Source organism: Pomacea canaliculata, linkage group LG5, assembly GCF_003073045.1.
Source record: "Pomacea canaliculata isolate SZHN2017 linkage group LG5, ASM307304v1, whole genome shotgun sequence".
Classification (NCBI taxonomy): domain Eukaryota; kingdom Metazoa; phylum Mollusca; class Gastropoda; order Architaenioglossa; family Ampullariidae; genus Pomacea; species Pomacea canaliculata.
This window is the reverse complement of record NC_037594.1, coordinates 18,948,295-18,961,617: the sequence shown is the minus strand read 5'-3', so window position 1 is coordinate 18,961,617 and position 13,323 is coordinate 18,948,295. Positions and strand designations below refer to the sequence as shown.

At 38.1% G+C, this 13,323-nt stretch overlaps 1 protein-coding gene across 4 annotated transcripts; it reads left to right on the top strand.

Annotated features, from left to right (window-relative positions):
• The first annotated feature begins 3,315 nt into the window (after positions 1-3,315).
• LOC112563950 (probable proline iminopeptidase) lies at positions 3,316-13,307 on the top strand. 4 transcript variants are annotated; one of them, XM_025238427.1, is made up of 8 exons: positions 3,316-3,470; positions 5,481-5,631; positions 6,439-6,562; positions 8,094-8,269; positions 9,265-9,355; positions 9,817-10,004; positions 12,605-12,749; positions 13,146-13,307. In XM_025238427.1, exons 2-8 carry the CDS (start codon positions 5,492-5,494, stop codon positions 13,254-13,256), a joined length of 975 nt encoding a protein of 324 aa, XP_025094212.1. In that variant the 5' UTR covers positions 3,316-3,470; positions 5,481-5,491; the 3' UTR covers positions 13,257-13,307. The 4 variants fall into 4 exon arrangements, with proteins under 4 accessions (XP_025094212.1, XP_025094213.1, XP_025094211.1 ...); XM_025238428.1 differs by lacking the exon at positions 3,316-3,470 and adding an exon at positions 3,869-4,077; XM_025238426.1 differs by lacking the exon at positions 3,316-3,470 and adding an exon at positions 4,759-5,061.
• Positions 13,308-13,323: the final 16 nt, after the last annotated feature.

Here is a 13,323-nt window from a genome sequence, read left to right as displayed (position 1 = left end):
AATGTACGCAAGGCATATTCTTTCATTAACGAAATAACTGTCGCCTAGCGAGGACGACGAGTTGAGCACAGCCCAAAGTGATGATCAGCACATGCCCATCCATTGTTGGCATATTCACTTCGAGCGGCACTTGAGTGTCCACACTGCTTCCAGGCACCCTGCATAGCTCGCGACCTCGAGTTCATCGGGAATGGACAGGTGGCTTGTACCCAAAATCGAGCTATTCGCGATAGCATATGCACGCGATACTGGAAAATGCTAGACTTTGTTGGACTTTGGAGGGACAGGAGATATCTTGAGAGAAAAACCGCTTTTGTAGATGGCGAATGGGTACTGTGTCACAGGTGTGAACTGATACCCACTTGCGTCGTTCAAAAGGTACGAACACTTTTATCCACCCCGGCCACATCTCACCATCCAGTTCTAAGTTTTGTCCACTCAGGATGACGCAAGCACCGATAACCTCCACCTGGAATAATTGTCGTTTAGATAAGCGAAGAAAAGACTGTGGGGGACACTATGTTGCAGTCGGGAATTGTTGCTGATATACTGGTGATTTTGCTGTGTGATATATCAATCTGTATGACATCTATATGACTGTAAGCATCACACTCCACTAAACGCGTCCGTCGTCTGATATGAATAGTCACGTCCACATTTTCCAGTTTTCTCTGCTTACAATATTCATGAGAAACAATGTTGGAATCTGACACTGAGGTTGAAAGTAGTTTTTCATAACAGTGCTTGACAACATTTTATTTCGTAGTTGATACAGCACACATAGCGAAGAGGTGAAACCGAGGTCACAAACATGCAGAATTCCTAGAAAAGGCGGATATCTTGTGCATTTTGTACATTGTACTTATTTTTCTTCTTTTTACTAAATCAGTCGTGAGATATATAAATATATATTTTGACGAAACCAACATTGATTTATAAATTAGTCGGAAGGCCTTTATAAATACTTGAACAATAGAGCGGCGTGTTTGGGGTTACATGTAACTGGTTTCTGTCGCCACTCATGCAAGTCGGCCGTGACCCTTTTGTGCATTTGTTGTCTGCACACATTTGATACATAGGTCGCATATCCCTCTGCACACGTATGACTCATGGCAGGTCTAGTATATGACAGTCATATGTGATTAACTGTTTCATCGTTGTCACTAGACTACGATTTTGTGGAGTAGATTCTTGCTTTTCTCAGCTGGTGATAAATAATTAGACCTCATCAAAAACAAAGACATCTGAACTACACGTATGTGGACACCTGCCTTTGTACACACATTAAGACATTAGTGATATCGTCGACAAGTTGCAACATGATGTAGTTCACACAAAAACTAGGATAAAATAATATGGTGATAAGCAATGACCGCAAAACCTAATTTGTGTACTAATTGATACTCAACATCATATATAAAGAAGAGTGTAGCTCTGTGTGTGCGTGTGTGTGGCGGTTCAAACCACATCGTTTTTCTGATATCCACCTAACTCGGCAGAAATGTTTCTTTCAATTATGGCTCGGTTCTGGGTAAAGTTTAGTAGATGTAGATTTGCCCAGAGCATATTTATTTATTCCGTTTTAAGATATGACTGGTGAATGAAAATTAAAAAATGCCACACAGAAGAAACAGCGACATACTTTTACTTGAATCGTCATTTGTGAATGTGTCGATAAGAGAGAGAGACAGACAGGCCTGACGAGAGGGATCTGGTGTACCCGGGCCCGCGGCTGTCAAGGGGGCCCGGCCTTGGTCAATGGACTTTTTTTTGTCTTCTTCTCCTTTTCTTTTTCTTTTAATGAAAGGTCTAAGACTCTAAGTACAAGTATAAGGGGCCCGGAGAAGTCGTCTGTCCCGGGGCCCGGGCTGGCTCTCGGCGGCCCTGGAGACAGACAGAGAGGGAAGGGGAGAAAGAAGGAGGAGGAGGTCTGGGCTAGTGGATTCACTCGAAACGCGGAGAGGACGAACATGTGTCTCTCTATTTTGATACTTAGATAAACTGGGCTCAAATGAAGTGATAGATCGAACGTTTGCAATATTATCACAGCCGGAAGAGAGAACTTCCGATAAAATAAGTTAATATTGGTTAAAATGACTGGGTCACACGACAAGGTGAGCAATTTAAAAGCGAATGCACCTTACATGTATGTGCTGTGCACTCGACTTTTTTTATACGTATTGCGTCACACCTGGCCTAGATAATAAACTACACTGCGGTGCAGCAGAGTGCGACCGCTCGTTCAGTGACCTGCACATGTTCCCCTTTTGGCTCGACGCCGACTTGGAGTAATGGCCGATTTTTTTTTTTAAGCTGTAAGTTGCTAAAAGTAAGTTCTGCATGATATTTTAGTTCCGAAGGTATTTTCAGCATGTCTGAATACTTCAATCTTCTCCGTCCTCTTCTCCCCAGTTTATAACACTGATTACTTGGGTCATTCATCGAGTTTCATGGTCCATGACTTTTGATGGCGTCAGTATCGCAAGTAATGGCAGTTTTATTAACAGGTTTAATTCATCATCGATCTGCTTTTACGACAAAGACAGGTGCAAATCCCTACCTTGTACTGTTGTTATTATTACTATTATTTGCACGCATTAGGGCTTTGGGATGATAAAACAGGCAGAAAATAAGAGCAATACATTTCCTTATCTCACCATATCCATCTGATCGAAAACTATGAAGAGAAACAAGGTTCATTATATCGTGCAGCGCTAAGGTCGTTTATTAAGACTTATTTACCACCGTCAGTGAAGAGTGAAATGCCCCCCGATGACCTAATGTTTAGTGTTTGTCACCAATACAGGGATGATAAGCTCGTTTTCGGGCGCGCTGGTTTTTTTTTTTTCCTGTGCATGTGTTACCTCTTTTCCCCATCCTAGCCCCCGCCGACGGGTAATGAAAAGGCGAAAATGTTATACAGTACAGCCAGGGGCACACAAGCTCTAAAAAGTACTAATCAGCGGCTGACACTGAATAATCCAAGACATTACGTAAGACTAAGGCGTCGCGCTCGTTGCTCTAGGCACAGTTGAGGTAACAGTTTGTACAGGTGGACACGCCTATAGCCGGCGGTGTCTGCTTGAGTTATTCCCCAAGCAGCTAGGGTGGGCCTTGGGGATGCTAGGGTTAGAAAACAGACTAGGTTACCCGGAAAGAAAGCTCGTCATCTGATAGGTTGAAGATGACCTTGATGTGGCATCAGTGGAACTGAGTGTTTCTGGACCATGTCACTCTGGACTAGCGAGTATATGATTGGCAGATAAGTTGATCAAATGGAGCATGCCAGAGCAACCCAGTATATATATATTGTGTAGACGTAATGTATAATCGCGAGTCCAATCGATCCTCGAGCACGGAATAGTCTGCGAGGATCCCTCTGTGTTGCGGTAAGAGTTAGTTCTTCAAAGCGGAGGGAGTAGAAGCAGCTGAAGGCACTACCACTTACAGGGTGGTCTAAAACAGATAAAGTATGTGTTTCTGTTATAATTTACAGTATTTTATATATATACTAAACCAACAATTAAAGATCTTTATGACAAATAATTATCCAGTGTGTTAAGTGCTCTAATGTATACATTCTTTCAGTTCTTTTATATCATTTCAGCTTATTGGCAGGAATGTCGTTCAAACCGCTATATAGTAATTAGACCAAAATGGTTATTAATATTTTTCCGATTTCTCGAAGGATAACAATTGAGGAGAACTGATTTGTAGGCTTGGAGTATGAATTAAACGGCTTTCGTTTAGCCGACATTTCGCCATGAAACTTATGACCGAACGTTCACCCCCGTTATAGTCCAGTAACGTCTTTTAGAAACGGCCGAAAATGCGAAACTTTGAGCTGATGGGTCGTACAACAGAGACTGGATTGCGAAAGAAAGCTCAATAGTACGGTTCCTTTACGTCACGTGCTTGTGTGTGTGTGGTGAGAAAAGATATCTCTATTGTCCCAGGCAAGAGTACTTACCATAGCTTTATATGTCAAGTATAAGTAACTCGGTTAAAACTGTCACAAGCCAGGATGCACTATATATGTTACAATACATTTGACGGAGAGGACATGCGGCTATCGAGGTTAGTGGTTTTTCGTCGTAGAATAAAACACGTGTCGAGCGGGGGAAGGCAAGATGCTGATCGAGGTCGACGTGACCCGGCCCATTATATAATTGTTAAGACACGCCCATCAGGGTGTAAAACTTGTAACCGCAGTTCTGGATCAATGATCAAGTCGTCTTTGTAAAAATAATAAAAGAGCACGCGCTGTGTTACAGTGCAAGTGCACCGCCGCGACACATGTTCTGTATAAGAATTACGATACAATATATTGAAAGTGCTTATTTCTTAATGACGTACACGCAATTAAATGATATGATGATGATCGATTAGATAAAAACTGGCGAAAACAGCGGTATATTAATTGACATGATGTGTACTTTTCTCACTACATTTTTTAGGTTAATTAGCTACACAAACCTTGTTTAGCGAACGTTGGTAACGATCGAGATCGAGTAGATAAAGGGGACCAGAAACCAACAAGATCAAATTTCGATTCAAAATAGTCTTAATCTTTTCCACGTAACTTCACTAGCCGACAGGAATATTTGTTTGGACATATTTTTAACCACGGAGGTGTAGTTCTTTATTTTAACTCGATCGTCTGCGTAAATGTCTCTCACGTCAAGGGAGTTCGCCGCAGTGTATTGGGCTCGAAGTATTTGGGAGTTGGTCAGCCTAATCACCAAAAAATGTTAAACCAAATATATTTTTACCGATCATCTCTTACCACATCGCGAATGTGCGACTGAATGTATGAATCTTCCTTTTATTTATCTTTTGTTTTTACTTCCCTGTTACAAATACTTGCCGCTTTCGGCTCCCTTTCTGCCGATCGAGAACGCCATTTCCGACAAGATCAGAATCAGCTGTTGCCGATGATGCGTGGCATGAAAGCGTTCGTTAACATCTTTGGCAGATGTATTTGGACAGGGCCACGTTTTTGTTGCAACACGACTCCTCAAGACAGAAATGCCTGCAAGCACACAGATTGCCTACAGCCAGGTACGAAACAAACCGAAAGTCGAGATTGGTCTGTCATTCAACATATCACGGGCATGGTCATCGATCATTTTTTCTACAGATATACACAGTTGCGACAAAGTAACAAAGAGAGCTGGCACCCCAACAGTTCGGCGTGGAGCACCAGTCACATCAGCATGATTGGGCAGTGCAAATATCATGGATAAAATTATCGTATTTTGTATTCGTGTTTTACTTCAAGATTACTGTGTATTAGTGTGTTCTGAAACTGAATTAATAAAACTGCACGTAAAACACATTTAAGGTTTGAATTTTTTTTTACTCTTTCACAAATGTTGAAAATTTATTTTTACTACATTATACCAACAATAAAGCGGTTGGCAGATAGTTTAGGATTGAGAGCAGACTCAATATTTTTTGAAGATCTTTTTGGTCAACAGATAACAGAACAATGGACATGGCTAAGAAACCTTTGCGTGATCTGTATCCTGAAAGTGAGCCCTATGACAGCGGATGGTTGCAAGTGTCAGATATTCACAAGCTGAGCTATCAACAGTATGGCAATAGCAAAGGAAAAGCTGCAGTGTTTTTGTAAGCATGCCCAGTAGAGGATTTTGTACTAATGTAATGTCCGTGTACTTGCAAACTTAAAACATAGTTTGTCTTTATGATTATGATAGGCTTTATGTCTAGGAAAGGCTGAATCTGATATTGATTACCAAAACTTTAACACGATCAATACAGATAAATCCACGCAATTGAGCTGCAGATGCGAACTGTATAGGAAGAGTTAACATTTTGTATAAACTTGTATCCAGTTTTGAAGCATCTGAATTCCTTTGTAATAAATCCGTCTTGGTTCACACACTCTTAATCAGGCTGTACTTTGCATGTGCACTTCATTGTTTTACATCCAGAAACCAAGAAGCAAAGAGTAGGTCTACATAAGGAAATAATTTTAAAATAAAAAGTATACATAATTGACGAGAGCAAAATTCACGTAGATTCTTCCTTTGTACAATGAAGAAGAGACTGCATACAGAATAAATTATAAGATAAATATTTTGCAAAATAAAAAGAATAATTTCTAGAGTAAATGGCTGAAAAAATACTTCTGCAATCTTTAAAAAAAAGTTTCTACAAAAAAATTTAGAAACCAATGAGAATGCTCTACACATTTGTTAACAAAGTCATGTAATAGAGAAGTGTATTAACATTTGATATTTGAGTTAGCATGTTAAAGACAAGGTTAATGTTCCTGTTAGAAATAGCTTGGTTGAAAGGGGTGGAGTGAAAGAGAGAATGGAGGATGAGTTGAAGAGAAAGAGTATTGAAAAAGAAGATATTAAAACATATGAAGAGAAGGAATGTTTAAGATTTTATTTCTTTTAATTGCAGGCATGGAGGCCCTGGAGCTGGTGTGGGCCCTTGTGATCATCGATTTTTTGATCCAGAAGTCTATAGAGTTATTCTGTTTGATCAACGAGGAGCTGGCAAGTCAACACCAGCAGGTGAACTGAAGGTAAAAAGAGCCTAATATTCTATGAATCCTTTTTTTCTATTACATCTTTCTATTCTTTCTAATTACACCTTTCCTAACATTAGATTTCATTTGGGTCTTTGAAGATAATGTCTTTTTCTTGTTTTTCTTTTGCTGCAAATTTCTTTTGGTATGTTTTAAATCTTGTAGACTCTCATGTATTGTAGATAGATGTTGGTTGTTCACATTTCTTGTTATCAGCTTGAATAGATTTGTCTTTGCCTTATCTTCTTATCAGAATAAATACAGAATACATTTATGGACCATGACAAAAGCCTTTAAACCAGATTGAATATGATTACTGCTAAGGGAAAGCAGAAAAGTAAGCTTCTTTTACATGATTTGTCCATGTCAGTCATATGACATGCTGTGTGTAGCCTGCTACCCTTTGATGATTACAGAATATAGCGTGTAATGCTTGTGGAAGCAAGAGCATGGGAAGATTTCATTGTTGTTGTGAGTTCAATGCATATCACAAACAAATTAATCAGTGGAAGAAAAGTATCTTGACATCATTTTCCAGTAAAAGAAAAAGCTAGATTGAGAGAAAAAGGGTACAATTTGTGGTGGTACCTGGCTTTTAAATAGTTATACCTAGCTACATTCACAAAGGAAGGCCCAAAGAGACCTTGCCATCATTGTTTCCTAACAACTGGAGTTCATTATTTTTTGGAGAAAATGAATAATGTCTAAACTATTTGATTTAAAAAAGTGGTAGTCACAGACAGAAAGTCCTGGCAGCTGCTACTCTGACTGGCAGAGATCAGGGTGTAGACTGAAAAAAGCATGTTTTTCAATGGTCTAAATAAAAATTATTAAAAGAAATATGGTTTAAAAGAAAATTTAGCTTTTTTTTTCTTTTACTTTGTGTAATTTACAGTTTCTTCTTCTTAATCCTGTTTGTTCCCTGTGGAACATAGGGCTGCAGCCACAACATGCCAGCAGATCTGGTTCTGGGCTTATTTGCAGTTTAGTTTCTGCATAATTTGAATGACTGTGTGTGTTTTCTATACACGTATCATGTGGCTCACTATTGTGGTGCAAAATGCTCCCATTTTCCTCTACTTCTGTATGGTCAATTTTAACAGCAAAACATCCTTTTGCTGTGGCCATGAGGTCACTTTTATTCCTGTGATACTTTGCTATTGTAAAGAGATATAATACTGGAAAGGGATTACAATATATATATCCACACACATTGTGGCATAGATCACAATTCAAATGGAGGACAAGATCCCATTTCAGCGAAGCCTTTGTTTTGGTTGTATACTCAGTGTGCTCAGAACAGAAGCGAACTGCATTGACAAGATGCTAACAAATGTAACTCTATCAAACTTTACTAAAGAGGTGTCAAAAGGGAGATCGGAACCCTGTCTGGCATGGTCAATAGGTTAATAGTCATATTCTGTTTTTAAAATAGCATGCGCATACTTGTGTAAGATAACAAATTTTAACTAAAGTGGAAGAAATTTGTTTTTGTGTTACTAAGATTACATTTTGTTAATGGTTGCAGGAGAACACAACCTGGGATTTAGTAGAGGATATAGAGAAGCTGAGGAAGCACTTGAACATAGACCGCTGGGTGGTCTTCGGTGGCAGCTGGGGCTCAGCACTATCACTTGCATATGCACAAGCACATCCCAGCAGGGTGAAAGCCCTTGTTTTGAGGGGTATATTCACCGTCAGAAGGTGAGTTTGATCTTCCTTCAGCTATGTATGGTATTTTTATTGTTATATAATACCTTCATAAACATGTGATTTAATTAAATAAATGTGTTGACCATGGAAAGCTTATTTGTTTTCTAGTTGACATGCGCAAGCAGCGCTGTCAGTAATAAACTGTACTGATTATGCTGTTTGGCATACCTTATGTGGTAGTATGACAAAAATATTTCTGAGCTATGACAAAAATAGTTTCGAGCTAACACTATTAAAAAAATGTTCTGTACCACTTTTTTTCAAAGACAGATGGGAAATCTCTACAATGTCAGGACGAAACACTGTGACTACTTTTTTAATAGCGCTATTTGATATACTTTAGTGAGCAGTGATTAATCTATGAAAATTTTGTCCGATGACCTTATGGTACATGTGGTGTAGAATATTTGAACTGAAGGCTGGTTTAGGTGACAGTCTGATTGATTGACAGTGTTGTTTGAAGAATGATCCTGTTTTGATCCAGAAAAGGATCATTGTAATGCTGTCTTCCAACATGGCTGACCATCCATGGCACCTGCTGGTTATACCAGTAGAGCAAATGCTGCTACATGAAGTTGCAGCACAGAGCAGGGTATGCCAAGAAAAACATTTTTATCTTGACCAACACCTGGCTTGGGAATGTAGCCAATGGATGGGCACTCACCATCCAGAGTGCCAAGTCAGCATTCTCAACCATAATGGCTTCATCGTATATGCTAGACTGAGCAGTGTACAGTCTTGACCTTTGAGTCTGTGATTGCTGCAAGAGTTTGCTTTGCTGTGTGGTTACACTAGAAGCTGTGGGCAATGAGCAAGAGGCTGCCATAAAAATGCTTGACATCCTATGGTTACATTTTTAATGATGTTTCCACAAACTGTGCATGAGTATGTGCCTTGTGATAGTCAATACTGAACAGTCATATCTTTTGAAGTAAAAGCTAAAATGACAGCTTGGTTAGAATACATTTTTTGGCTCTATTTTGCAGAAAGGAGCTGGAATGGCTGTATGAAGACAAAGGAGGAGCATGCATGGTGTATCCAGATTGCTTTGCTGCCTACAAAAACTTCATTCCTCACGTATAACAGTTTCTGTATTAATAAACATTTTATTTTTCATTAAAGTGATTACGATATTTGTTTCACAGTGACACAGTTATGAAGTGTACATTGATTTTTTTTTTATTAATTGTTTGCTTGTTTACAATGATTTTCAGTGATATGATTGTACCATTTTTTCATGCACATGTAAAAATAGTGACTTAAAGGTGGAACTTTTTGTGGGCAGTTTTTAAAATGGTTTTGCCTAGGTGAGGGAAGGTAGAAGTACCCGCGGGGTAGTAGTTGGAGATGACTGACCGCTGGTTGTCAGCCCTGCATATACTCCTACCTTCCCTCACATGGGTGAGACCATTTCCGACAATCCAAAGAAGCTCCACCTTTATTGAGATCTCATTGTTAATTAGGAAATAGTGATGTAAAATAGGCTTTTTGTACCGTAATGTTTATAAGGAAAGAAATGTTTTGGGTTTTTTTTAAAGGCAGAGCAAAAAGATTTACTACATGCATACTACAGACGCTTGATAAGTGATGATGAAAAAGTGAGAATTGATGCTGCAAAACACTACGCACGTTGGGAAATGTCATTGGGAGCCTTGCTTGGGGATGAAGAAGGCCTTAAGGATGCAGAAAAGGATGAGTGGTCTCAGCAGTTTTCTCGGATTGGATGGTATATATATGTTGAAGACAAAATATTGCACTTTTTTTCCCTACTAATAAAATGCTAGAATGCAAAACTGGCTGTAGAACTAATAGCAGCTTCTGTTAGTGCAAAAAGCATTTGTTTCGTAATTTTCAATTGCATGGATTGAATTTTTCAATTGTTTTTATGTCCTTCATTGGGGTATATCATCCAGCTACAAAACTGTTTTGTGTCGAGCACACTTTCTGCACCAAGATTTCCAGTATACAAATGGCTTCTGCATAATTTGGCCTTGTGAAATATACTCTGAAAACTGCACCTAAGTTGTTTTAGTAAAACAAAAAAAAAAAAAACTACTACCAAACAAAAAAAAAAGCAAAAACCCCCTTAAAACTAAGGTGTTATATTTATAAAATTATTTATAAATAATTTATAAAATATTTATAAAAGTTTGAATAACAAATATATTCTCATGCTGTTTAAAACCTTCCCTGTGAGCTTGACATTAAAAGATGTAAATAGTAGGTAGTTACTCTGTGTGCAGTTTTCTTAGTTTCTTTCCTTTTCTTTTGCAACATTTTTCTGTCAGACATCATCCTTGCTAACCTTTCTGTTCTTTACATGTGCTTATATACCATTTCCTGTCCAGAAATATCAGGCCTATGTCTGCATACGTTGGCCGACCACTAACGGGCCCAAGGTAATGAAGTTGGTGTTTATCTGAAACAAAAAATTGGAATCTTGTGAAGTCTGTCTGCAAATGTGATTTGTATGTCACAGATGCTTTTCTTAACAGAAATCTGTAACCTGTCACTCATATCAGAACATGTTAAATGAGCACAGTATATGTTAGGGGAATAACAGTTTATTGTAAATAACACACCTAAGAATTTTGTGATTTAATGACTTTTGAGGTTTAAGTTAGCAATGCATATTTGACGTCTGTAAATTACTAAAAAACATAAGTATTTAAAAGGAGTTAAAATAATGTAGCATGCACTCTGAAATTACCTTGAAACTATGTTTTACTACTGGCTTTACTGACCTAACAAGATGAGAAAGCAACACAAAGGTGGATACAGCAATAATCAGCAACATAAAATTTTCTCTCTTGGTGGAGTGCTGTTGATTTTGCCTCTAGCTGTATTTGATAAACGATGGACTAGGATGGTCTAATCATTCTCAGGTTATCTTCATTGAATTTTTTTTTTTTGGATACCCATTTAATGCTGTTTGGACCTATCATCTGTCCCCATTGCCATTAAGCATCGATCAACTTGATCAGTATTTTAGGATGGTTATAGCATTTTAAAGCTGCTCCCTCAGTATTTTTTCCAATGGTTATCTAGAACAAAGAAGTGGTTTTGCCTTCAACATTGGATAGCAGTTGTAGATAACACCTCAAATCTTCTTGTGGGAGTGGGGAGGAGGTTGCGTTGGGTTGATTCCCTGCCATATGCTCTGCTGCATTTTGAATTTAGTTATCATAATTCTTTCAGTCACGTTACATTTTTAATAAAAAATAGAATAGTCATACTTTACACAGTTGTGTTTTCATTTCAGCATGACTAAAAGAGTTTAGGAAACTTTTTTGCTTTTGAGATCTTGTTCTGAGGAAAGGATAAGAAAATTTCATCTTTTGGGAAAAAAGTTATAGCTTTGCCTTTGTATGCTGGATGTCATTACCAAAAATAATGCGAATCTAAGAGTGCTGTTTGAACCAATGCATGCAGAGCTATGGTGTTTGTTTTTGTCTGTACATACATTTTTAATGTGTAAGATATCAAACTAAAATAAGAACACAGTGGTAGTCTAAGTGTTTTAATGGTTTGTTCTGGTACATTGGGTCCTTTGACCTCAGCCCTGCCATGATTCTCATCCCGTTTGCCATAAGCCATAGTGGTAAATCAAGGTTAGAATATCGCTTTGGGCTGCCTAAAATGCAACCCATATAAAGGCAAGGTGCCACTAGTGTCTTCATTTATCATTGAATTCTTATAGGTCTTAATATAAATTCTTGAAGAAGAGACCTTAGGCTTGTGATCTAGAATATAAACACAAAATAAAAAGCTTTGGAGTAGAACCTAAATTCGTGGCAGTAGTTATTATGTTCATGTAATGCAGCTAGTTAGGTGCTTGCATTTTGTATTTAGAATGAGTCACTTATTAGTTACCAGAACACATGACTAACAATCAAAGCAAGTAGAAGTCTTGCTCATTTTCTTCTTTTAACTCATGTATAGTTCCAGTAATCTTGAGCTTGCATGGTATTCCAGAGAAATTTCTCACAATAAAATTTTTTCAATTATATTAAATTTTTGTCATTCATTTTCCGTAACAGCACAGTTCAGTGGAGATACACAGATGCTTATTGCTAAATTCAGTTACATGTATTTATTTTGAATGCATTGCTATTGATACCTCAGTTAGAGAATTTCAGAGATCAGGTTTCTAACTTGGGCAGTCCAGGTTTTCTTTTAATGGCCAAAAAGAACCTAGCTTTTTTTTTTTTTTGAAAAGAAATACATGTTTAAACTGTACATTTCTGAAGAAAAGCATACAATGCACAAATTACTCCATTCTTGTTTAAGTGACATTTTAGCTATCCTACACTTTTACTTTTGCAGTCATTACTTCATCAATGGAGGCTTTTTTGTGTCTGACACTCAACTTCTAGATAATGTGGACAAAATACGACACATTCCAGCCACCATAGTTCAGGGGCGGTATGACATTGTGTGCCCCACCGAAACAGCTTGGCTACTTCACAAGGTGAGAAACAGCATATTTTTTGTATTCTAGAATATCTGATAGGAAAGGAAAGCAAAGAACCAAAACAGTGGCTTTGCAGTGACTGGTAACAGCTTAGTCATAAGCTGTTTCGTTTATGTATATAGCTTCTCTCTTAGTTTTCATCTGGGCATGCAAACATCTGCATAGCTCGAGAAACTCGGTTGCATCAATGCACCCATATTAAACGAGTTAATGAAAGTGAAGTGCAGGAATCAGGCTGCTGTCATTCCCTGGGGCAAGGATGTTTTTTTTTTTTTTTTGAGTAAAATCTAAGGATCATAAACTAAAATTGATTTACTGCTGTTGGATGCAGTTGGTGGGCATATAAAAATGTGGACAAAAATTAGTCTCTGTCTTGAACATTTTGTTTGCTAGTGCTGGCCAGAAGCTGAATTCTTCATTGTTCAAGATGCAGGACACCTAGCATATGAGCCTGGCATCACTTCACGTCTAGTGGAAGCAGCAGACAAGTACAAGTCACTGTGATAACTGAACTGTGCTCATCTAAAATAAGAAAATTAAAGTTGCTGGATTTTTCTTTTGCTTTGGTCTT